The sequence below is a fragment of the Micromys minutus genome (genome assembly GCF_963924665.1).
Source record: "Micromys minutus genome assembly, chromosome: 6".
In the NCBI taxonomy this organism is placed as follows: domain Eukaryota; kingdom Metazoa; phylum Chordata; class Mammalia; order Rodentia; family Muridae; genus Micromys; species Micromys minutus.
The window spans coordinates 47,322,276-47,348,079 of NC_137975.1; the positions used below are offsets into that span (position 1 = coordinate 47,322,276).

Below are 25,804 nucleotides of genomic sequence, written 5' to 3' on the forward strand. Positions count from 1 at the left end.
GCTGTTGTTGTTGTTGTTATATATGAATATTATATGATGACATCCAGAAAAAGTTAGGAGCACACAGCTACTTACTTAGCATGTATTTTCCCCTCTTGTACTAAGAGCACTACAGAGTCCAGCAACCAGGGAATGAATCCAGAAAGAACTTTTAGACAACCCATATTTAAATTGATTATAAAATATTTGTGCATCCAGCTAATCATACTTGTAACTTCAGACTAATATTTATGAACTCTAATTTAAGTGTTGGCAGTGTTCTTTTTTGTAAAGCTTTCTCAGAAAAGAGAAAATAATAATATCATAAGTAATGTGATTTGCTGGAAAATTCTCCTTAAAAATAGACATCATTATTCCTAACCTTAGACAATGCAGTTGATATATAATAAAAACTTGATGAGTATTATAAAATTACATTATAAAAACATGCTTTAAAGGTCATTAATAATACATAATGTTTTCTGTAAAAGTTCTGAATTTGAAGATCCTAATAGTCTTTGCATGGTCAAGTTCTGTATTTTTTAAGTATTTTAAACATTAGGGTCTCCTGAATGAACTTCATAAATTAAGAAAAAAAAAGACTATCTGCAATACAGTCTTAATTTGTAACACTTGAAACCAAAGCACTCTGATTTATACAGAAAACTCTCAAAAAGAAAGAAGCCAACAGGACATGGCCCAAGTTGTCAGAGTGATCTGTAACAAGTGCCTGCTCCCAGCCAGAAAAGCGTTTTCTCCCCATCCAGTCCCTCGACCCAAGCTTCCTCCTCTAGCTACTAATGGAATCTCAGCAAGATTAAGTTTAAAGTAGAGTTACTGTTTCAAACAAGCACAATGCATATGATATTTCCAGCAATGACAAGAATTATTATTATTATTATTATTATTAACACAGCAAAGCAGCTAGCACAGTTGTAGCTTGGGCTCATTAAAAATAATGCCATTTCTCTCCAAAGCACACAGGTCATCAGGACAGCACCCCCTCTGCCTTCTTACCCCAGGAATACTGGATTGAGTCTGAGAAGATACCAACTGTCTGTCAATCATGCCAGACCGCTTCCAACAGTGCAGAAAGCCGGAGAAATAGTCTACAGGCACAAGGACCAGGTACCAGTTAAAGTTGGCTTTGCCTCGCCGTGCAGATCAGGAGCATACCACAGGCTACAGTTTTCCCTGAAGTCTGAGATGTGTGATCTTAGTCAGGATGACTTCATGACTTTCTAACGTACTTCAGATGTCAAGAGCTCTCTCTGATTTCAGGACCACTTCAAGCAAGGCAGAGGAGCTCACCACAAGCAAGGGCCAAGTGGGAGGGTCTTTTCCTACTTTGAATTACGTCAGCTGGCTCAGAAGAGAGACGCCTGTAAACTTGTCAAAGCAAAGTAACACTTCATTAATATCAGATGCATGCCTGCGGGCAGCTCTGGCCACACTAGGGCTTTTAAAGCTACTTTCTTCAGTATAAAACAATGGATTACACAACCGGATATGCTGTCGGCATTCAACTACTGTCCTGAAAAGACTTGGAGAAAAGTGAAAACATACTTCTACCCTATGAAGAAAGACTTTTCTTTTTAAATTCATGAAAGTATTTTCTTTCCTCTTTTGTTGCCTTCCAAGTTCTCCGAGCTCATAATTACATTTACAGTCAAATACTGCTGGGTTAAGTTGATTTTATCTAAGATCGAAGACATTTCTTCAAAAGACACTTTTCAATCCAGGTGTGGTGGACTAAAGTTCAGTACTCAGAGACTGAAGTAGGCCTGTGAGTTTAAAGCAAGCCTGGGTTACATGGTCAAGCCTGGGTTACAAAGCCAGACTCCATCTCAAACTCCAGCAACAAGAAGAAGCTACCAACCAAACAAGAAATCACACACACTTTACAAAAGGGAAGCAGTGACTACTGTGCCCTGAGGTCGTTGGTACAATGCACATTGCAAAGGGTTACTCTCTAGAAAATATAAAACAGGTGGCTCAGTGGGTGAGGGTACCGGCTGCAGTGTGAAGGCCTGAGTTCAAATCTCTAGCCCCACGTGAAAGGCAGCCAGTGACCACATGCCTGTAATTCCTGCAGAGTTGCTGGGAGAAGTGTAGATAGGCAAATCTCTGCAGCTTTCTCAGCTGCCCCCTTATCTCCTCTGAGAAAACTCAGACCAGAGCGTAAGGAAGAGAAGGACAAAGGCTACTCCCAACCTACGTGCTAAAGATATGTTTTTTTTAGAAGCTTCAATTTTGAATTTAATGACAGTCTCACTAAATTGCTCAGGCTAGCCATTTATTTGCTCTGTACCTCAGGTTGGCCTTACGTACTTCAGCCTCCCAAATAGCTGAGATTATAGATTTGGGTCACTGGACTGGATGTTTCACACTTTTAAATAATTATATATAAAAAAACTCAACAAACAAAAAACCAACCAACCAAAACAAACAAACAAACAAACAAACAATACCCCCAAAAGCCAAACCAGGGCATTTTGTGCCATAAAATGGGAATGATGATGTTTCTATTTAAGTTCACTAATAAAGATCTGGGAAGACATATCATCGTGGATGTTTTAGCTTTACAGCACTGAGGAACAGTGACAGAGCGGTATGTGACTCACAAAGCTTTCAGTATTTCATGGTGATGTTCCAAAGAAGCTTGACAGCCCCCGACAACAACTATAGGTGACAAGTCCATTTGGTGCACCCCTGGGACATAGTTGTGTACTGAGCCACTCCATTTACATAAAACCCTCAGAACAAGAAGTGGTCCAGTGGCTTCCAGGACTTAGGGATAGTGAGGAGGCTTTAAAGCTGCAGCCTAAGAGACGACCTGATGCTGAAGTTGTGGGGGCTCATACCTTGGACTCTACATTCACAGAATTCAGTAGCCCGAGACTCCTGTCAGTGGTTTCAGCGTCTGTGGAATCAACTGGCCATTTGAAGTACATCTGTACTGAATGTGTACTTTTTCAGATAAAAATTGAATTAAAAAATTTACAGTAAGTCCCTAATTGTTCCCTATTATTTCCAACATGCTCCCTAAATAAGTCATCATACTGACTATTAGCAGCTTTACAATGTGTTGAGCATTATTGGCAGTCCACAGGTCCTTATTAGGATATGCATACTTTATAGGCAACACAAAGCTGTTTTACACAAAGGACTTCAGTATCCATGGATTTTCATACACAAAAATACCGAGAGTCAACATTACAGATTATCAAGCTGTCAGTTAGGCACTATCTTCATGGCTGCAGTGGGCTTTGAGCTAAAACTAGAAATGACCTGAATAGAAAAGCAAGCAAACAACCTGTGACGCGGTATTTTGTAGTGAAAGAAAATAACCAAGACTCTAGAAGTGAAGTACATGTTAAAGCCTGGGTAACTGTTGTCTGTCTAGCCGGCTCTTTTATGATGTTATGGGGAACATTCTCCTGTATTTGTTACTGGGAACATATTGATGCCTGAATTAACTGTCAACCTAAAGTCTGCTATGTTCTTTGCTTTGGTGTTTTTGGAAACCAGTCACAATAGAGGTCATTCAAAACTGCTTTGTATAGATCGCTACGACAAGCTTGGACCCAAGGTCTCCCTAGGAATTGATACCCAGGTTGGCAGAAAGAGACATGTACATGGGTAACTGACGTACTGGTTGGCAAGTTGGGACAGGAATGCAGAGCAAGGAATTCAAATCACTTTTGAATAACCCAACCAATGAGGACAGGATAAGTGTGCTACGAAGACATGTTCCTAAAGAAGTTCTTTACTCCTAACTCCTGATTGGTAGAATAAGATGTTTGTGGGTTTCACGCTTAAAAGCTCTGTGGGACTGGGGTCACAGTCTAGTTCCTGAGTCTAGGCTGAGTCTCTGATCGGTCAGTCCTGGGGTGAATGCTCAATAAACTACTCCTGTCTGACTGAGTTCAGTGTACATATGGTTTGTGGGCCATGCCTGGACCCCAGTACACAAAGTCATGGAGTAGTACAACCATAGCAACCCATGTGTACAGCTTCCCCTTTTTCTATAGCCAACCCACAATGCATGTTTATAGCTATGGCCGCTTCTCTGTAGCTAACCCATGTTGTCTCTTGGAAGCCGCTAAGCTCACGAATATGAGGGGCTCTCTCATTGTATTTTGACAGCTATTTTTCTGGTAAATAATGTTCAAAACCTTTTCCTGCATCCAAAGGGACTCTAGCCAGCCTGGGCATGGCAAACATGGCTCTGGCAGGGCCTTCCCTTCGTTCCCATTTTCTCTTCCTTGCTAAAACCCATGAGATTAGATTTCTAAAGCTAGCCACAATGGTCCATTTCTGTTTCTGACCACTTTCTCCTCCAGAGGATAAGAACCAAGGTTCACCTATCAAAGTATCAACATCCAGCAATTCAATACTCCCTTTGGTTCACCTAATTAACATGTCAAATTAAAATGGAACACCTCATCCTAATACATAGTTTTCACCTTTACCTTTATAAACTGCCATTTTCCTGTGGGCTATGTCTGTTTCCTTTCTATCTAGAGACAGTCCTTTGTCTCCTCCAGGACAAACATTTCTTCCTTTTGTCTCACATCAAAACGTAATATTGTTTATCTTAATTTTTTAGTGCTAAGTGTCAAATCTAGAACCTTATACATGCTAAGCAAGTCTTCTATCACCAACCTATACCCTAACCTTTCTCAAAGGTTTGAATTTATTTTAGATTTATTTATCTTATGTATACATGGATATTCTGCCTGCAGGTATATATATGTGCACCACATGTGTCCCTTATGCCCAAGAATCTTCTGGAGTCTGAGTCAAAGATGATTGTGAGCTACTATATAAGTTCTTGAAATTGAACCCTTTGCACTGTATAAAAGTAGTAAGTGTTTTTTGGAGCCTTCTCTACAGCTTCTCAATCTTTAAAAAACAAAACAAAAAGCAAAAAAAAAAAAAAAATGAAAACAAACAGCAATAACAACAACAACAAAACCACAAAAAACTTTGGTATAAATATGTACTTTATGCAGGTGGAAAAAACCAAAACCCCCAAACAACCAAAAAACCAAACCAAACCAAACCAAACCAAATCAAACCAAAACAAAAACTCAAAAAACCTCACAGTGGTTGTGACAGCCCAAGCCTGATCAAATCACAGCAAGGAGAGTCGAGATGGGTACTGACTCTAACCCAAATCTATGGCATCAATGGTAAGTTTGGACTGCTAAGAGGGAGGGAGAGAGATGGGAGGGGAAGTAAAGAGAGTGAGAGACATAGAGAGACAGTGAAAAGGGTAGGGAGGTAGAGAGAGGGGAATCTAAGAATATGATCCTTGGGAAATTGACTACTCTCCAGTAGAAAATCACACATCCAAGACTATCAGTGCATCATAAAACTGGTCTTGAAGGTCTTGAAGGTTTATAAAAAAAAAGATACTACATGAATAGGTGGAGAAAGAGAGAGTGAATTGGGGAAGAATTTGGAGAAAGAGATGAACATTATCATTATATGTTTGTATAGAACTCTCAAATAACTAATAACAACTTAATTTACATATACATGAAGATAAATATGAAAAGCAATGAATATTAAATTCAGGTGTATAACAGTTTTCTTCCAAGTTGAAAAACCTCTTCTCACAGGGGAGCTTTTTAAGCAGGCTGGAAACAGTTCAAAATGACTTCAGTGAGTCTCTGAATCTGAGGAGATTCATTAGGACCCTCCTTCCCAGAGTAATCAATGAAGCTTCTGAGAGTCACTCCCAGATAAGCTGAAATATAAAGAAGACTCTGAGAGCAGACCAACTGCCCAGAAGAAACCCTAACCAGTTGACTTGCCTGTCAAAACGTTAGACCAGAGTCACTTGGAAGGAACACTCTCCAACATGAGAGCTGTTTGCAGGCTGCACAGTGTGGTCCAATTTCCAAGGTTTTATGGACTTTTGCCTGTATAGGGACGGACCTTAATTAGGCAGCTATCTTTGAGTCATTTCTGATCCTGTAAGTAACCTCAATTAAACTCATTGGCTCATCAAGTTGGGCTTTGATGGTGTCTATACTTTGGTCTCTGATGAACTTGCTAGATGGGGTCAGTAGACATACTGGGTCTCTACAGGAAATGTATTTTCACAGAACAATAGGATAGTGATTATCTTTCCAGAGGAATATATTTGGGGGTAGGGAGGGCAAACTTTATATTGTTTCTTAATTACGCATAATTATATGACTGAATAACCTATTAGTATCTATAATTTGTATTCTAAAATATTTAATATAGTAAGTGGTAGAAAATTAGGAAACATTGTTAAAAGATTCATGGCATAGAAATTACTAGAACATTAAAATATCTCTGAAAATATGAGACTTTGTTTTCCTTCCTCTCTCTTCGTCTTTCTCCCTTCTCTCTTCTGTCCCCCCTCATCCTCCCCCCCCCCCAGGAAGGGTCTTGCTGGATTTACCAGTCTGCCCTGAAACTTTTTAAGTAGCCTGGAACTTCTGAAGCTTCTGCCTCTTACTCTGCACTACTGGTACCAGAGTTGAAATCCACCTTTGAGTGTCATTTAATATTTGAATTATATGATGTGTATTAATATGATAGTAAGAGAAAACAAAATACATAATCAATTTTTACTTTACAGTAAAAATTTCAGTTTTAAACTGTCATTGTGGATAGTGGACTTCTTTTCTTTTTATAAATTTATTAGTACTTTTCAAAACTTTCTACAATGGGTTTGTGTTACTGTTTTAACCTCAGAAACAATTTATTTTCCTCCTAGTGTCAGTGTTAAATAGGCAATCAAGAATAATTTTATATAAAAAAAGAAATTTTAAAAAAGACATGCACATTTCAGAAGAAAGCTACTGTACCCAAATCACTGAAATTTTGGGGCAATAAAAATATTACTCATTTAATTGAAGTTCATATTTTCCAATAATGTGAGGGGTTGGAAGAGAATAGGACCCATGGGCTAACAAGTAGACTGTGGTATAGGCAGTGGAAATATAAAAAGTAAAATAAAAAGAATCATTTTCTAGATACATTGTTTAGTTTTATTCTTCTAGTGATGGGTGGAACCCAGTGCTTCACATATGCTAAGTAAGGGCTCCATTGCTGAGCTATACTCCAGTCCTAAACCTTTAGTTAATTTCTGTCTTCTTTCTTTCTTTCTTTCTTTCTTTCTTTCTTTCTTTCTTTCTTTCTTTCTTTCTTTCCTTTCTATCTATCTATCTATCTATCTATCTATCTATCTATTATCTAATTATCTATAATCTTTCTCCTTTTATTAAACCAAGTTTCTTTGCTCACACAATATAATCTGAGTATAGTTTCTCCTCTCTCTACTCCTTCAAGTTCCTCCTTATCTCCTTTCCAACCTGGATCTACTCCCTTTCTGCCTCCTCTTAGAAAAGAAGAGGGAAGCTGGAGAGATGGCTCAGCAGTTAAGAGTACTCACAACCTGCTCTTCTAGAGGTACTGAGTTTAGTTCTCAGCAATCATGTGGCTTATAACCATTAAAATGGGATATGATGCCTCCTTCGGGCATGTAGGTGTACATGCAGATAGAGCACTCAAATACATGAAATAAATAAAAATAAATTTATATGAAAAAAAGAACAAGGGTTCTAAGATAAGAGCAAAACATGACAAAACCAAAGTTTCAGAAGACAAACAAACAAACAAACAAACAAACCCTATCATTTTGAAGTTGGACAAGACAAGTTCTTGGCATCAGAAACCGGCTTTTGCCTCTAAACCCAGTGATAATGTCACCCACAGGCAACTGGGACCAGTGCTTTTGTTGCCATGGCAATAAGCATACATTCCCAACCTGCATTTGGTTTGCCTCCCACCTTTACCTGTGAGCGGTTATGTCACAGTTTAAAGAAAAAGCAGACCCTTCCTGGCCTTTCCCCCTTTTTCTTCTTTTCTCTATTTCCCTCTTCCTCCCACAATAAACCTCTCCCACGTGGGATTGGTGTGGTCTGATTCTATCACAACACAAACCAATAGAAAAATAAGAGAGCCCAAAGAAAGGGCATAAGAATCAGAGACCTACTTACTATTCTGACATTCAGGAATCCCATAAAAGTACTAAACTGAAAGCTAATATATATACATATACATACATGCATACATTATGTAGACTGTGCTTGCTGCTTCATTCTGTGAGTTCCTATAGGCTTTGCTCAGTTTTAAGAGACTCCTCTCCATCCCCCAAATAATTTGTATTTCTGTGGAAGCAGACAGTAAACAATAGAAAACCTATAGAAATGCAAATGACTTTGCTAAACAGGATTATTCTGGCAGGCTGAATGCAAATGTTTTCAGTTTTATGTGAAAAATAGCCCTCAAATTATGGCTTATAGGCTTGTAGGGTATTAGCTCTTCAAATATAATGGTCTTAACCAAGCATTCATTCTTTTGATGAGTCCAAGTCTAATATTCTCTAAAAAATCTTTAAAACTAGCTTGATCATTGTGCTAGTTCCCTCAAGGAAAAAACAACCAACCAAGTAGCCAACTAACAAACCAACCAACCCACCAGCCAGCCAGACAGCTAGGTAGACAATCAACTAACAACAAATCAACCAACCAACCAACCAACCAAGCAGTAAGCCAGCCAGCCAGCCAGCCTGCCAGCTAGCCAACTAACCACCCAACAAACCAACCAAGCAGCCAGCCAGCTAACCAACTAACCAACCAAGAAACCAGCTAGCCAGCCAACCAACTAACCAACCAACAAAACAACCAACCAAGCAGCCAGCCAGCTAACTAACCAACAAACCAAGCAGCCATCCAGCTAACCAACCAACCAACCAACCAACCAACCTACTGCCAGCCAGCTAGCCAGCCAGTTAACTAACCAACAAACCAAGCAGCCATCCAGCTAACCAACCAACCAACCAACCAACCAACCTACTGCCAGCCAGCTAGCCAGCCAGCCAACCAACCAACAAACACCCAAGTGCCTTCATGAGCCAAGAATCTTGGCAAATTGCCACAATTACAGTACTCCTGAGGAGAAGGCAGGAGGTTCGCAAATTAAAGGCCAGTCTGGACTGCATACCAATAATTAATTTAAAAAGCAAAAGCCCCATACCCTTTGGCATACATTAATTATAAATTTTGTTTAAAAATACCCTGAGAATTTGGAAATACTTTATACCTGGAGATAAACTTTAAATATGATACATAATGTCTTTCTTTTGGAAACTGACATATATGGTTTTTACTTTTCCAGCCCAGTCTACCTTGATTTATAATGCTAAAAATATACAAACAATGGACAATTGTTAATAATTAATAATGGTTTGTGTAAAAATGGCCATTTTACCAAAAGCAATCTACAGATTAAATTCAATCCCCATCAAAATACCAACCCAATTCTTCATTGAGTTGGAAAGAGCAATGTGTAATTTCATCTGGAATAACAAAAGACCTATAATAGTGAAATCCCTCCTCAACAACAAGAAAACATTTGTGGGAATCACTATCCCTGACCTCAAGCTATATTACAAGGCAATTGTGCTGAAAACTACATGGTACTGGTACAGAAATAGGCACATGAATCAATGGAATAGAAGATCTAGAAATGAGCCCTCACATATATGGTCACCTGATTTTTGACAAAGGAGTTGTAAACATTCAATGGAAAAAGGACAGCCTATTCAACAAATAGTGTTGGTCCAACTGGCACTCAGCATGCAGAAGAATGAAAATAGACCCTTTCTTATCTTCTTGAACAAAACTCAAGTGCAAGTGGATCAAAGATCTCCACATTAAACCAGGTACACTGAAACTATTACATGAGAAAGTAGGGAAAACCTTAGAACACATAGGCACAGGAGAAAGTTTCCTGAACAGAACACCAATGGCTCAAGCTCTAAGGTCAAAGATTAACAAATGGGACTTAATGAGACTGCAAAGTTTCTGTAAGGCTAAAGACACTGCCAAGAAAACAAAATGGCAGCCAACAGAGTGGGAGAAGATCATTACCAACCCCACATCAGATAGAGGCCTAATATCCAAGGTATACAAAAAAACTCAAAAAGCTAGACACCAGAGAATCAAACAACCCTATTAAAAAATGGGGTACAGAACTAAACAAAAATTTCTCAACTGAGGAATATGGAATGGCTGAGAAGCATCTAAGGAAGTGCTCAACATCCTTAGCCATCAGGGAAATGCAAATCAAAACAACCCTGAGATCCCACCTCACACCAGTCAGATTGGCCAAGATAAAAATTCAGGTGACAGCAGATGCTGCTGAGGATGTGGAGAAAGAGGAACACTCCTCCACTGTTGGTGGGCTTGTAAACTGGTACAACCACTCTGGAAATCAGTGTGACGATTCCTCAGAAAATTGGACATAGTACTATCTGAAGGCCCAGTTATTCTACTTCTGCGCATTTACCCCAGAGACTCTTCAACATACAATAAAGACACATGCACCACAATTTTCATAGCAGCTCTATTTATAATAGCCAGAAGCTGGCAAGAACCCAGATGTCCTTCAGTAGATGAATTTAATACAAAATTTGTATCAGAAACAACGACTTTATGAAATTCTTAAGAAAATGGATGCATCTAGAGAATATCATCCTGAGTGAGGTAACCCAGTCAGAACAGAACAGACATAATATGCAGTCACTGATAATGGGATACTAACCCCAGAAAGATCTGAACACCCCAGAAACAACTCACAGACTGTGTGAAGTTCAAAAAAAGAAAAGAAAAGAAAAAGCCATTATGTTTACTCCTTACGCACCAAGAAAACTTTGACTAATTCCAGGTTACATCCTGTTTTACATGTACTGTATTCTCATTGTAACTAGTAAGATCTTAGTGCACACTATCAAACCTTATTTTAAAAAAAGTCAAGCAATGACAAAAATGTATTCGTATACTTTTATGCAAAAAATGCTTAAAATTTGTACATTAATCTTTGTTTTTTAAAATAAAGTTCTTCAGTAAAAAAAATAATGGTTTGGATAGCAAAAACATCATCGATTCATAGGATGAGGGTGGAAACTCTACATGTAACATAAAATTTCAATGCTTTCGCAAGCTTGTAAAAATTAAATGTGTTAGCTGAGGTACTGCTCTTCTTGCTCTCAAATGAGATTGAGAGACATTGTGTTGACTTGGTTAGAAGATCATTGCCAAGGGCCATGCAAGAGGAATGGCAAATGGCTTTAGAACTCATGGAATGTGGCCCATAGCCTCTCTATGGTGCAGCCCCAAGGACCGTATGCCCTGAAGACTTGATGTTGTTAAGGCAATGGACTCTGCTTGTTGCCCTCACATCCCTCTTAATCTAAGAATTATCTGAAAACTCTAAGGGGTCTTCCAGCTCTTCACTGCACAGTGTCTCTGGCACTCACAATAAAAATGCTTGATCTCGTTCAGGCATTGTTCCTGGAGCCAATTAATGAGTCAATCACCACCCTAGAGAAGAACTTAGAGACACAGATTGTCAGCAATGATGGCCACCCTTTGAAAACTTTTGGAAAAATAAAATTGCCAGTAACGCTAGGTTGAGATGTTTTTACTACTGGTTCTGATGTAAGAAATCTTAGGAAACAATTTGAAGTTGAGAAAGGCATACTCTTGTTAGTTAAGCTAGGGACCTTTCACGGGCAGGGAACAAGAACAATGGCAGCACTGGCCGATGACTCTCACTGAGGCTGGACTGGTAATAATTGATCGCTTATGCCCATGTCTGCCCTCAGCTTCCTGATTTGATTTAATAAGAATTGCTGATGAGTAGATATGCATTCTGAGCTTTTCAAAGACAAATGACTGATTTTTATATACAAGTTTAGATTTGTAACTTTTTATAAAGATTCTTAGAAGATTACTTTTAAAGACAAATAATAAAATAATTGCTTCTTTCTTTTGCAGTGTGCTCCCTGCCAGTAAGAGAAACTGGCTGAGAAAACTACCTTGCTTCCTTACACTTTGTTACTCCATAACAAGTTGCTTAGCTACGATGTATGTGGGTTTTTGGGAATAATTTGTTTTCTTTGCATGCACCGTATAATATTATTTCTTGTAAAAGTATTGGTGAACACATTATTTTTTTCATAATCATCCACTAGAAGAAAACTAAAATGCAAGCACATCTGAATTGTATGCTGTGTGTAAGATTTTGCTGGGATATAAAATTCATGGAAGACAGGACAAAAGGTGGAGGACTGGAACATTGTTCCTTCCATCCATCAACTGTGTATATGTGTGTATATCTGTAAGGTTTGTGTGAATGGGGGCTGGTACGTTGTTCCTTCTACTCATCAGTTGTGTGTGTGTGTGTGTGTGTGTGTGTGTGTGTGTGTGTGTGTGTGTGTGTGTGTGTGTCTGTATCTTCTCTCTTTCCTTCTCAAGGAGTTAAAAGAGTTCATAGTTTTTCTGCTGGCAGGGAGTGCCAGCACAGGTAAATGAACCTTTGTTCCCTCAGAGAAAAGACTGCTGAGCAACTTCTTTAACCACTGGCTGCCGGCTCCTGCAGGTATCTGAACACACCCTGTCAGTGATACTATGCACTGAGCCCCAACAGCTGCCAGACTCAGTTTACTCACAACATGGATGTAAAAGTCAGTCATTGTCAGATTATAAACAAAAGCACTAAAGACACATGAACACAGAGAAATAAAAGCAGGAAAGGAGAAAGGGAGGTGCCATTTAAGAGACTTGCATATAAGCAAGTAATGTGGACTAGGCAAGAGATGGTTTGCCATGCCCAAAGCCAGCAGGAACAGGAAATTCAAGATAATTTGGTCCCTTTCTAGTGTTTGAGAGGAAAAACAAAATAACAAAAAGAAAAAAAGAAAAAAATTATCAACAACAAAACCCCTTCAAATCAGAAAAATTAATTCCTACCAAATAGTAATTATTGGCTTTTTATACTTCTGGAAAAATTTCAATTTAGATATCCATAATTTAGGGGGATACAGAAAATACACAACTACATTAGAGAATACGTACACTAAAACTAAGATACTTTTTCTCTAGGAATAAATGCAATTTTCTAGTTATAATTTATTTTCATTGTTGACTATTAGGAAATAAGACAACCAAAATATCAAGTAACAGCAGCAGCAGCAACAAAAGATTTACCACTGCCTTCCCCTGGGCTCCTAATCTACAGAAATGGGGTCAGACTCCAAAGGATGATTGCCAGATTACATAAAACATCTAGCACACATCTGCCATATCAGAGTTTCCAAATAAATGTCAGTTTCCTTTGTATAACAGAGTGATTCTCCACTGGGGGTGAGTTTGCTCCCCAGGAGATATTGAGCAATGTCTAGAACCCTTGTTGATTGCTACAACAGGGAAGGGTGGGTAGTTCAGTGACATTTAGCTGAGAGAGGCTAAGGATGCTGCCGACATCCACAATCCACATACAACACAATCAATACACAGTGATCCACGGCTGTATGCCCACAATGGTAAGATTAGAACACAATGGCAGAAAGAAAGGTGCCCTTTATATTAAATGCTGCTAGTGAGCGATGCTGCTCCCTGTCAAAACCAAAGACCACAGCTCTTGAACTACTGCAGGTTGTCTCAGAGTGGGAAACCACTGGAGAGAAGGTATGGAGGATTAAGGAACGTACAATGCTGTGGTCTGAATCAACTATGTACAGAGATGCTCTGTGAGAAGAGGTGAAGTCTACCAGGGTCACTGTCAGAGTTTAGCTGAGGCACACAAGTGCCTGGATCCTCAAGGGAACTTTCAGACCAGTAATAGTTTGCTTTAACTACTTTCCAAGTCCCTTCTAGCTCTGAATCCCATTCCCCGGGCCCCAGCTCCAACTCATCCATGTTAAATCCTAAGGAAGTCATGGAGTGCTGTCCTTATAATTAAAGATGCTCTCTTTCTTATTTGAGAAGAAAAGGCACTCTTTGCTACCACCAGGGTAGGCAGTCCTGTTACTGCCTGTGTTAAACAGAGACAAAGGAGGGACTTCAAGTCATTCTGATTGTACACACTCAGACAACTTGGCCATTTGTTGTTTTAAACTCAAAAACAGCAGCAGACCTTTGTGGACAGGACTGTGGCAGCCAGAGTACAAATGCATGATGTTGCCAGGAGACAGGGAAAAATGCAGATTTTGGAGGCCACATATTTCAAGTGGCTAGTTCAGACTTCAAAGACCAGACTGATGATTCAAGCAGCCAGGATTGTGGAAAGCTTCCTTTGCTCACACCCCACTTGGGGGTTTCTGCTTCAGTCGTGTTGTCTTTGATTACAAAGACCGTGAGATGGGAATGGATATGGGCAATTATGACATGCGTGAGGCAGGCCGTGAATCAGAGCTGCAAACCAGAACACTGGCGTGTGTGCACATGCTAAGGCGCACATGTGGTTTTAGTAAATAACAGCCAAACACACTATTTTCTCAAGAGATAAAAATATGAACCGATTTGACATGCCAAGTTAAAAGAAAAAAAAATGGAAATACATACACGCTTGAATTTTTTTTCTAATCTCGGCTGTCACGAAATAGTAAATTTTTACACCCATATAACATTTGCTATGCTCTTTATCATAGTTGAAGGGCGTATGTTGTACTCTCAAAAGTTTCATTTGGAGATGGAATGTTAAACTCATGCGTATCATAGTCAGCCGACTGAAATGATGGAAATTATCCCTTTGTATTTCATAGCCTATTACTGGATGAACCACACTTAAAGTGCACACTGCAATGAGTGGAAAAGTATTTGATCTGTAAATACGCAAGCTCCCATGTAAGCAATTCTAAGAAAAATACGAGTCAAGATTCTCTGACTGCATTATTTCTTCATGAATCTGTTCTGATTGTCAGTTTGGCTCTGAAAGGCATATCTCAGAATTCCTGGTGTCCAGAACCCACATTTAGTGTATAACGGTTTCTTTCTATGCCACTAAAATCAATTAAACATCTTTCTTGAGTTAATTATAAAACCAGTGATGTCTTTGCAGAGTAAGTGAGGTAGACCTATGTAATAGCAGACACTGTAGATAATATTTGACTGTCTTCTTTAACACAGTTGCCAGTGGAGAGGGAAGCAGATGCTGTGGATTAGAGAAGCCACATAAAGTTCTGGATTTTACTCAGTGCTTTTGAGACATCCTCTCTTGTCTTTTTCTCTGATCTTTTTTCTTTGCTACACATCTTTTGCTTATTTTATTTATTTAATGTATATGAGAGATGAACATTGGGATGGTATATGTGTGATGTATGCTCACAGGTGTATGGGTATACACGCCCATGTAAATGGAGGCCAGAAGAAGATGTAGGGTGCCTGCCTGATTCTTTTAAGGTAGCATCACTTTAGAGGGAGTCTAAAGACTATCAAACTCCAGCAAGGTCCACATTTCTGCACCCTAGCCTAACTCACTGGAGTTACAAGCATACATGGACACATGTAGCCTTTGATATGAGGTCCAGGGATTTGAACCCAGGTCTACACATCTGTGCAACAAGCATTCTCACTCCTTGAGCCATTTCCCTAGCCCCACTTTCCCTAATTTCCTCTCCCCAGCTTCTCTCTATCTTGCTATCTGAGAGTTCTCTTTGTGAAATGTTTACATTCAGCAAACAAGTATCCCACCATTGTGGATTTAAGAGCCTGGGGGGTCTGGATCAGGGATAAGCTCATTCTTAGGGATCAGGGACAAGGTCATTCTTCGCATGACTGAGGCCTGGGCTATATCCCCAACACTTTGAAAAACAACCAATCAACTAACCTCAATAAGAACAAAAACCCCACAGAACTAAAGTCTAGAAGATAACTCTCCACCCTCTCCACTGTGTTCTCAAAGAAGCCTAAACATTGTGAGAAACGTAAAATCACTCTTTACCACATATCTACCTTTCATAACATCTACATGGAAGTATATTTTTAATATCTGTGTCAAGCAGATGAAATATCTTTAATTTGCTAGATGCAGTTAGTGTTTATAAATGTTTATACAGCACACATGGATAAATATTTGCCTTCCTTAATTAAAATAAAACAGTGAAGTTTGCCCACCAGGCTAATTTCAGCATCAGTACTACCAGTGTGAATGGGCTAAGCTGTTTGATCTCTTTGAGACTTCGAGTTTTCTAGAATATTGATAATATGTTCCATTGGGGGTTAGAAAAGGTGGAGAGAGAGACATTTAAGAGGAGTTGATGATAAATTAGCTACATGCAGGCAGGAAAAGCATTAATGTTCTCATCTTAGCCACAATCCACACTTATAATCTCCAGGATAACTTAGCTAATGTGGGTAGGGGAAAGGGATGGAATAAGGAAACTTGCTTGGTTAACTGCATTTTTTTCAATATTTGTTTATACTGACACTTGGTGATGTAGTGAGCTGTAGAGAGAACACACTCAGTGACTGCTCTGGCTCTCAAGTGTGGCGTATGCTTTGTCTGTAACTGATGTATTGTTAGCCTGTGCCGTCTGCCAAATATGTTACACCAAATAAATGTGATTTTTATGGTGTCCTTATACTGAATTTGTAGAACTTATAAAATCTAAAATCATGAGTCTGTAAGCTTCATGTAATAGGGCTTAAAAAACATGTGAGAAGATACTGCATGTGTGACAAAGGTATTACTTTCATTATTTTTACAAGATTGATTTATATTATTGTGTATTCTGTATGTCTGATGACTGCATGCACACCTGGTGCTGGCAGAGTTCCAGTAACTCTGCTGAGATCCCCTGGAATTGGGGCTACAGATGGTTGTGAGCTACCATGTGGGTCTTGGAAATTGAATCCAGGTCCTCTTAACCTCTGAGGCATCTCCCCATCCCCCACAGGAACTAGCCTGTTTAGCTTCTGAGATCAGATGAGATTAGGACAGTTCAGGGCTGTATGGCCACTACCAGGAACTAGTTTTAAAGGGACATAACACTATCACACTAAACTTAAGACCAGAAACTGAGAGAGAGAGAGAGAGAGAGAGAGAGAGAGGGGGGGGGGGGATTTTCCTATCCTGTAATTTCATTTTACTCATTTCTCCAATGACATAGTGAATCAGTCCCTCTTTCTAGATATAAACAGTATAAACCACAAAAAATGTGATGCTTTGCTCCTAGATTGACCGCAGTGGCATATTTTGGAAGTTTCTTCTTCTCTCTCTCTCTCTCTCTCTCTCTCTCTCTCTCTCTCTCTCTCTCTCTCCTCTCTCTCTCTCTCTCTCTCTCCCTCTCTCTCTCTCTCTCTTTAATCTTAAGAGATGATTTAGGAATCATATCTGGAAAAACTATCTATTCATAATCAAAATTAGGAAAAGAGTACAGGCATATATTATCCCTTCCTTTTTTAAGAATATAAACTTCAGACTATTGCTTTTATTTGTTGTAGAATTATTGAAACCTACATTTTATTCAGATTTTTTAAAAAATGTAATTCACAACAGCATACCAAATGATCTGGGGATCATTCTGCTTGGGTGTTATCATCTTTCTATGAAGTACATTTAAGCATCAAAATGTGTTTGTGTGTGTGTGTGAGTGTGTGTGTGTGTGTGTGTGTGTGTGTATGTGTGTGTATGTGTGTGAGTGTGTGAGTGTGTGAGTGTGTATATGAGTGTGTGTGTGCATTAGTGTGTGTGTGTGAGTGTGTGAATGTGTGAGTGTGTGTGTGTATGAGTGTGTGTGTGTATGAGTGTGTGTGTGAGTGTATGAATGTGTGAGTGTGTGTGTGTATGAGTGTGTGTGTATTAGTGTGTGTGTATTAGTGTGTGTGTATTAGTGTGTGTGTGAGTGTGTGAATGTGTGTGTGTATGAGTGTGTGTGTATGAGTGTGTGTGTATTAGTGTGTGTGTATGTTCGTTCAGGCATGTACATATGTTCATGACAATTATAGATGTGCACTACTGTGCTCTGCTTTTACATGGTGACTAGGGATCTGAACTCAGGTCCTAATGCTTACAATGCAAGTGTTTTACCAAATAAACCATCTTTCCAGCCTCAATATTTTATTTCCACATAACCAAGAATGAGTAAAGCAAGGACTAGTAGGGTAATTAAGAATAAAACGAAAATCCTTACAATGGCAGCCTATATTTTTGCTGGGCATGGTGCTGCACATTTTTTATCCCAGCATTTAGGGGGCAGTGGCAGATAGATCTCTGAGTTCCAGGCCAGCCTGGTCTACACAGAGTTTCTAGAGAGTCAAGACTGTGGAGAAACCCTGTCTCGAAAAGCAGAACCAATCAAAAAACCAAAACAGAACAATGATATCCTGTATTTGAACACACATGAACCCCGAAAGCCACACAATAACCCGTGCACATTCATCCCTATTTCCTTTACACTGTGCAGAATCCCTGGCCTGTGTTTCTCAGTGTGGCAACATGGGCTCTTGCTTAGGTGTCTAAGGCTTTGGTGATGTGCACTGAATCCTTGTAGTGATACACAACTCCCTGCTTGTCTAGACATACTATGCAGAGTAACTTGAGGACAAGCATGTTCAAGTGCAACTGCAGTGGATTGGAGAATTGTGACAAATGTGTGTGTGTGAGATTTAAGTAGTTCAAACAAGCTAAAAGTACTTTGGCAACCATCTTACCCCAAAGCATTCACTCTCCGCCTTGCTCTAAAGTGGGCAACCTAAAGTTATAGCAATGCCTAAATTCCAACCCCAGATACTACCTTAATTGCTTTGGGATATGGCTCGGGTGTGTCGAGTTTTAAAAGCTTCCCAGGTGATCCTGATGGTAGTCAAGGTGGAGAATGAATGCTTTAGGGCAAGTGAACCATCTGTTTTCCTCAAGGGTTTACCATTGTACAGACTTTGAATTCTCATATCTTTTGAACGCACACCATAAAAATTCAACAACTTCTAACTGCTGATCTAAAAGACCCCGCCTCCATGCATTTTGGGTCACTTCAGAAGCACATACAGTATCTGACAGTGACCCTGAAGTAGCTCACCCTTTAGTGTCCAGTCCAAACTATCAGATTTAAACACCTGACAGTTCTGATTTATACTCTTGTACCTTGCAGAAACAGCCTTGTTAGGTCTCATCTCAGTCCTGAATGCAGAGGCTCCAGGAGGTCAAAATTTGCCCACCTATCATGACGGGATATGAAGGTTTTGTTCTATGCTTGTGCCCTTGGGGAATATGGTGCACAAAGATGGTAGTTAGCAGTACCACTGGAGAAATTTATTCATTCCAGATGTTCTTATTTCCACAAAATAGCATTTAGGTATATTTGATATTTTTGGAAGCCGAGGAAATGGATCAAAAGACAATTATGCTGCTTTTATTATAAAAAAGTAATGGATATACTTAGGAGAAAAACATGCCCTTTGTGTAATAGGCATGCTCTTTGTGGTTTCTCTACTTGGCCCTTTAAATCCACAGGTGCTCTGGAATAACGTCAAGGTCTTATCTCAAACAGAATGAACAAATCAGGAATGTTCTAGGAAGTTATTCTTTAATATCATGGAACTTGGGCTTCCTAGTTTTCCAAGAAGGGTGGACTTTGCAAGCACTTTAAAACAAAACATTATTGCTTTCTTCTTAATTGACATGAAAAGGTTTTTTCGTAGTTCAGGGTCTAAACTGTTCTGTTCCTGATAAACTTGAGGATGGCTAAGAGCTAACCTCTCTTGAATGGGCTGTGCTTCTGAGGCAGGCCCTGAAATCCAACAAAGGTGCAGAATTTTACTAATGTGCTCAGAGGAGAGAGAAGGTTTGATGAGTTTTAACACAGGAGGAGCTGGGTCTTGCCCTCCATCTGCTCCTGGTTCCTGGACAAAGTGCCCTTTACTTCCTTTGTACAAATTACCAAAGCAGAGTTAGATCTACACCAACTTTCCTGCTGGGAACAAAGACAGTAGATTGACCTGGAGACACAACTTTGATTTCAGAGCAACATTTGCCTCATAGAAAGACTTTACAGTGACCAATAATTCATTTTGGGTTTCCCCATGTACTTCAAAATCATGCTCATGGCAACCAGGTTTTATTTATTCCTAAATTGCTCATCAAATCTGTATTTTGTACTGCTGTCTTCTTTTTCTCTCTAATTCAATACACTAACTCTAATTATTATTTTTTTTTTTTTGTATTCACTCTTTGTGAGAGAGTCTCACACAACCTGAGCTGGTTTTGATCTCACTATCTAACAGAAGATGACTTTGAACTCTTGAACTTCCTGCCTCTACCACTCACTTGGTGGGATTATAGGTATGCACCATGCCCGTGTTTTGATTCTGCTTAACTGGAGTAATTTTTGTTTTCTGCATTCAGCTTGAACACTGGAGACAAAGCAGTCAGGCTTTCTGATTCACTTTGGCATCAGGAAAGACTAGGGATCCATCTTTACTACATAGCCAAGTCATCTACAGTGTGTTGCTGTTTTGCTCTCTAGGTCCTGATGAAGGAGTGAAAACACTGGACTGCCTGAGATTTATGGGGACAAACACACAAAGACACCGAGGCCTCTGGTGCTCAGAATGCCTGAGGCTTTATGATGGCAAGTGTGACGCACTGATCTAGATGCACGGCTCCTCTCAGCACAGAAGCTCACTCCCATGCAAACAGCACATCTTTCAGAGACTGTGTGAGATAAACAGGTAAAGGCTAATCACAGCATCCCTTGACAAATAGTGATGTTCTTTTTTAAATGAAACAACTTCATTTTAAAAAAACATAAATGTACAGATTTTAAAAGCATTTGTGCATAAAACTATATGATTATATTTTTGTCAGTACTTGATTTTTTTAAAGGTTTGATAGTATGCATTGAAAACTTACTATAGTTACCATAAGCATAAAGTACAGATAAAACAAAACGTAACCTGGAAATAGTCAAAGTTTCCCTGGTGTGTAAAAATTAAACCTAATGATATTTAAATACCAAGGACTGCCACAAGGTTGCATTCTTAGCTCTTGAATTAATGATTTAAGGTCTAGGTGTACCACACTCTGAGAGGGTGATATACACTTATTTTAACATTAATGTTTAAAAGCACTATGTCTCATCTTGCATTCTGCTCACTGACTTCCCAATGGTCTCAGTACATATTTCTCTGTCACCATACACTTACTATCACTATTCAATCATGGACCTTAATTATATATATATATATGTGTGTGTGTGTGTGTGTGTGTGTGTGTGTGTGTGTGTGTGTGTGTGTGTATGTGCGTGTATGTATATATATATGCATGTATATATGTATGCAACTCCAACACATATTGAGTACCAATTAAAGTTTCCCCTATTTTCAGAGGTTGTGTCTGACCCTTTCAAGGAGAAAACTTCCCTTCATTATTCACTGCATATTCTTCTACAGCACCAGCCAATGTGGGATGCAAATATTTGTCTATAATGTACTTGAGTTGTCTGTCACTCAGAGATCTCCATGAGTACGTGCTGTGTCCATTCATGCCTGAGCTATAACACATTGATGATTTTCTATCAATAACTAATGGATGAATGCATAATTTATCAATTCATGGCAAGTTGGACTTCTCAGATTTCATTTACTCTCCTGGCTGTTGATCTCATTCATGTGATCAGACAAAATGTTCAGTACTTTTCTTTTCTCACGATGTGTTATTTGTTAAGATATTGGCAGACTACTAATGGCATACAATGTGTGGTTGCAGATCCAGATGAATGAGTTTATATTATCTCATCTGAATATGCCAAAAGATCTGCAGTCAGCTGAAACTTCTTAAAAATTGAAAGAAACTTGCAGTTTAATATTTTCTTTCTTCCTTTCTGTCTTTCATTCCTTCTTCTTTCTTTCTTCCTCCCTCCTTTCTATCCTTTCTCACTTCCTTCCTTCCTTCCTTCCTTCCTTCCTTCCTTCCTTCCTTCCTTCTTTCTTAATAGAAAAAATAGACATCAGGGGCTGAAGACATGGCTCACTGATTAAGATCATATAGTGTTCTTGTAGAGTGCAGTTCCTAGGATCCATGTTAGGGGGCTAACAATGGCCTGTAGCTCCAACTCCAGGGGATCCAAAGTCTTTAGCTCCCAAATTCACATGCATGTGTATACACAGATGCACATAAAAATGTAGAAAATTAAAAATAAATCTTTTTATTAAGAAGAAAAGGAAATGTTTTAGATTTTTAAGATTTTGCTTTGCCTTTCAACATAATTATTGAATGTGATATTTTTAGATCATAAATAATTTTTTATGTTGGGCTTCATCTCTTCATCAGCCAGTCTCAAAATTATCACACATACATGCATTATGATGGCACTAATCTCTAAATCAATATATCCACCAGCGGAAGGGGTCGCAGGTAAGACTAAGGCAGATGTGTGAAGGAATGTTTCACTGAAGCAGACATAGGAGGAAGGATGTGCTACTAAAGCAAGCATGTGAAAGGACACGTGATGAAGAATTCTTTGCTAACAGTGCATATGTATTGGTTCACCTTACATTGCATAGTTGAGCTGCTACAATTTTGGGGACTCTATAGATAGAAATGTACCAAAAAATTTCTGGTGGTGTGCTGCAGTTTCTTGATGCTTCTGTGGACATATGCTGATGGGCAGAGTGATGGCAGATGATACAGATGCATGAGATGAGGCAAGACCTGTGGAGAACACGTGATATTTGAAGGGCTATGAATAGGACTTGATGGACAGTGACTAAGGTTGAGCTTGGCTTGCTCATAGAGCTCCTGTGCAAAGTTTGTGGATCTTGAGTCTTCACTCATCTTTGCTTCCTTGAGAGAGGCACAGCCAAGAACCTCTCCTGGCGTTCTTCCTGCTGATTCCTGTAAAAGCTGAGGACTGGCTGTCTTTGGTAGGTAGTGCCCTTGCTGCTGATTTGTGTTTGTTCTCCTGACTCTATTGAACTAGACTGCCAGTGTATCTATCCTTGAAGGGTTTGTGAGTGGATTGAGCTGCTGCTATTTGCTGACCTGTGAACTGAACTGCTAATTTCCAGACAACACTGATGGGAGTTGCTCCAAAGAACCTTTCTAAACAGGTCCACATCCTCTACCCTCACCCCCTCACATCCTTTCTTATTCACTTCCTCTAATGGGTGGTTGGTACAAGGGAGGTTAACGTGTTTAAGAACCATCATTAGAAGTAGGATTTGAAAAAATTTAAAGTTACAGTGTTAAAAATCTTTAAAATTTTCTTTGCTGCTTTTAGCCAAACTGTTAAAAGTTTTAAGTTAATAAATTTAGTTTCAATGTGCATATAGAAACAAGAAGTTGATGTTTTTCTTATTGTTATAGTTTGTCTATTGAGTTTTATAAACACACACACACACACACACACACACACACAAACACACACACTCACCACTAAATACTATTCTCTTGCCTGATGAGGAGTTCTGAATTTTCTACCATTCTGGATCAAAGATCTTAATGTAAGACTTGCAATTTAGAAATGTCTCCAACAAAACATAGATCAGACACTTCAATATATAGACAGAGAGGCAATGATATTTTTTTCTTTTGTTTCTGTTTTGAAAAGTACTTCAACACTATAACAACACCAAAAATTGACATTGGTGAAATTTTTGTAACTAGTTACCAAAGAGTGTTAACTCTTACAGGATATTTGATCACACTGTGAACCCCAAGATTGTGTTGTCTACTGGAAAAGCCTGTTTCTACTTGTAGTGTGGCTCAGCCTTAGCACATACATTTAAATCTTCTGGCTGGAGTACAGACGCATCTTTAGTACACATCTTTAATCTCAAATGTTGAAGGTAAAGTTAGTTTGTAGAAGGAAGTACCCATGTCTGAAAGTGATGTCTAATTGAGTGGCAGAGAAAGTGATGAGTCAGAGAAAGATTTGACAGAATAGGACAGGACCACTGCCATGAGAACAGAAAGGAAAAAGTGGTGACTTAAGAGAGAACAATACAGAGGAGGGGGGAAGTTTTGCTGCTATAGTGGTATGGACACAGGTTACAGAGAACAAGCTAGACACAGGTAAAGACAGAACAAGATGGAGAATGTGAAGGAGTCAGAAGATTAGACAGATTGCCAGAGTTAGTTTGAGGCCAAGCAGAGCAAAAAGTCAGAGGCTGAGAGAGAAGCCAAATTAAATTAATCAGTGTGGAAAGGAGTTTGAACAGTTGCATTGACCAGTCAGAGGTAAGAAAGAGCTAGAAAGGGTGAGCTAATTCAGTAGCAAGTCTCAGAGCCTAAATACATTGTAAGCCTAGATTAGATTGTACAGGAGCTAGAAGCTTTTGGGACTAGGCCTGGGTTAGCAGAAGGAAGCACTTAGCCTCCTAGATGACAATTCATTCAGATCAATAAAGGTTATTTTACAGTTAAAATCCAGAATATATAAAGAATTCAACAGGATCAACACCAAAAGAACAGATCATACAATCAACAAATGGGCAAAAGAATAGACAGCGAATAAAAGAAGTAGAAACATTTCACAGAGGATGCCCAGCATCATTAGATATCAGAACATACAAAACAAAACTTCATTGATATTCTATCTCACTCTAGTCAGAATGCCTATTATCATAAACAAACAATACAGGGGGAAAGGTCTTTACATATTTTTGGTTGGAATGTAAGTTGGTTCAGCCACTACGGAAATTTCAAAAATAAAAAAAAAATCTCAAGATAGAACTACCATATAATCCATTTATATTACTTCTGCTATATACTCAAAGCATTCTAAGTCAGCATGCGACAGAGATATTTCCATAGTATTTATAATGGCACTGTTCACGAAAAAATTATTTAGGTGCACATCAGAGAGGAAACATGTGATGCTCATAGTTAATGGGACATTTGGGTCAACCAAAATGGAGAATGAAATAATATAAGAAAATAGATGAAAATGGAGATCTTAATAATAATAAGCGAAACCAGAAACCTAAATACTGTATGCAAAATTTCTCCATGGACTCCAGATTAAAAAAAAAAAAAACAAAGGCCAAAAAATGAAAGCTCCAGTCCTTCTGAGAAAAAAAAAATGTATAGCACCCCCTCAAAGTGTGGTATACCTGAACCTTAAATCATTAATATTCCAAGAGCTAAGAATATAGCCTTGTGGCAATTTTGGGTATTCAAAGACCATTATGCTTAATCTATACTCACCAAGAAAACTGACTGTTTCCATGTTAAGTTCTGTCCTACATGTACTTTATACTTATGGTAACAAGTGGGATTTTGATGCATGCTATCAAACCTCTAAAAGAATTAAGTACTGACAAAATATTCATATAGTGTTATGCCAAAATGCCTTTAAAATCTGTATATATATCCCTCTTTTTTAAAAATAAAGTTGTAAGAGAGGAAAAAAAAAACCAACCAGACATGAAAGGTATGAGGACAAGAGGGGAAGAGGGAAAGGTTCAGCAGGAATGGAAGGGGGTGTAAACGCAGTACCTTGGCTGATGAATATGATTAAAGTTCATGATATGCATATACAACCTTAGGACTTTATGTAATATGTGCTAATATTTTTCACATGCTACAGGTTTTATGTTTTTGTGATTTTTACTACCGTTTTTGTGATTTCATGTGACAAGATCTCATTTGTTGAATTTTGCTTTTGCTCTCTAAAAATCCTGATCGGTATCAATACCTTGGAGTATTTCTAGTTTGTTTTTTCTTAGTAGCTTAATCACTTCAAATCATACATTTAGGTTTGGGATACAGTTTAGAAAGTTTTTATACTGTAAGGATTAGGAACCCACTGCATATTTTTTTCCTGCATATATATCCAGTTGTCCATTATTTGCTTACGAAGTTGTCTTTTCTTAACTTTAAAAGAGGATCATTTGATTATATAAATATATAAATTCCATTTTCTCAACTTTTTTTCCATCCTATATAACACAGAATGCCATTCAGTCACAAAGAAATTAAATCCTGTTAT

General features: G+C 38.7%; 1 protein-coding gene across 11 annotated transcripts in view; it reads right to left on the reverse strand.

Annotated features, from left to right (window-relative positions):
- The window catches only part of CACNB2 (calcium voltage-gated channel auxiliary subunit beta 2), a gene marked incomplete at both ends in the record, with an annotated part of 343,951 nt that overhangs the window by 147,003 nt on the left and 171,144 nt on the right, over window positions 1–25,804 (reverse strand). The window contains one exon of one of the 11 annotated variants that reach the window (XM_080917900.1): window positions 997–1,047. The exons of the other annotated variants lie outside the window; for them this stretch is intronic. Coding sequence (XP_080774026.1) covers window positions 997–1,047 — 51 coding nt within the window. Of the gene's footprint in view, window positions 1–996; window positions 1,048–25,804 lie in introns of those variants that run through there. 11 annotated transcript variants of the gene reach the window in all.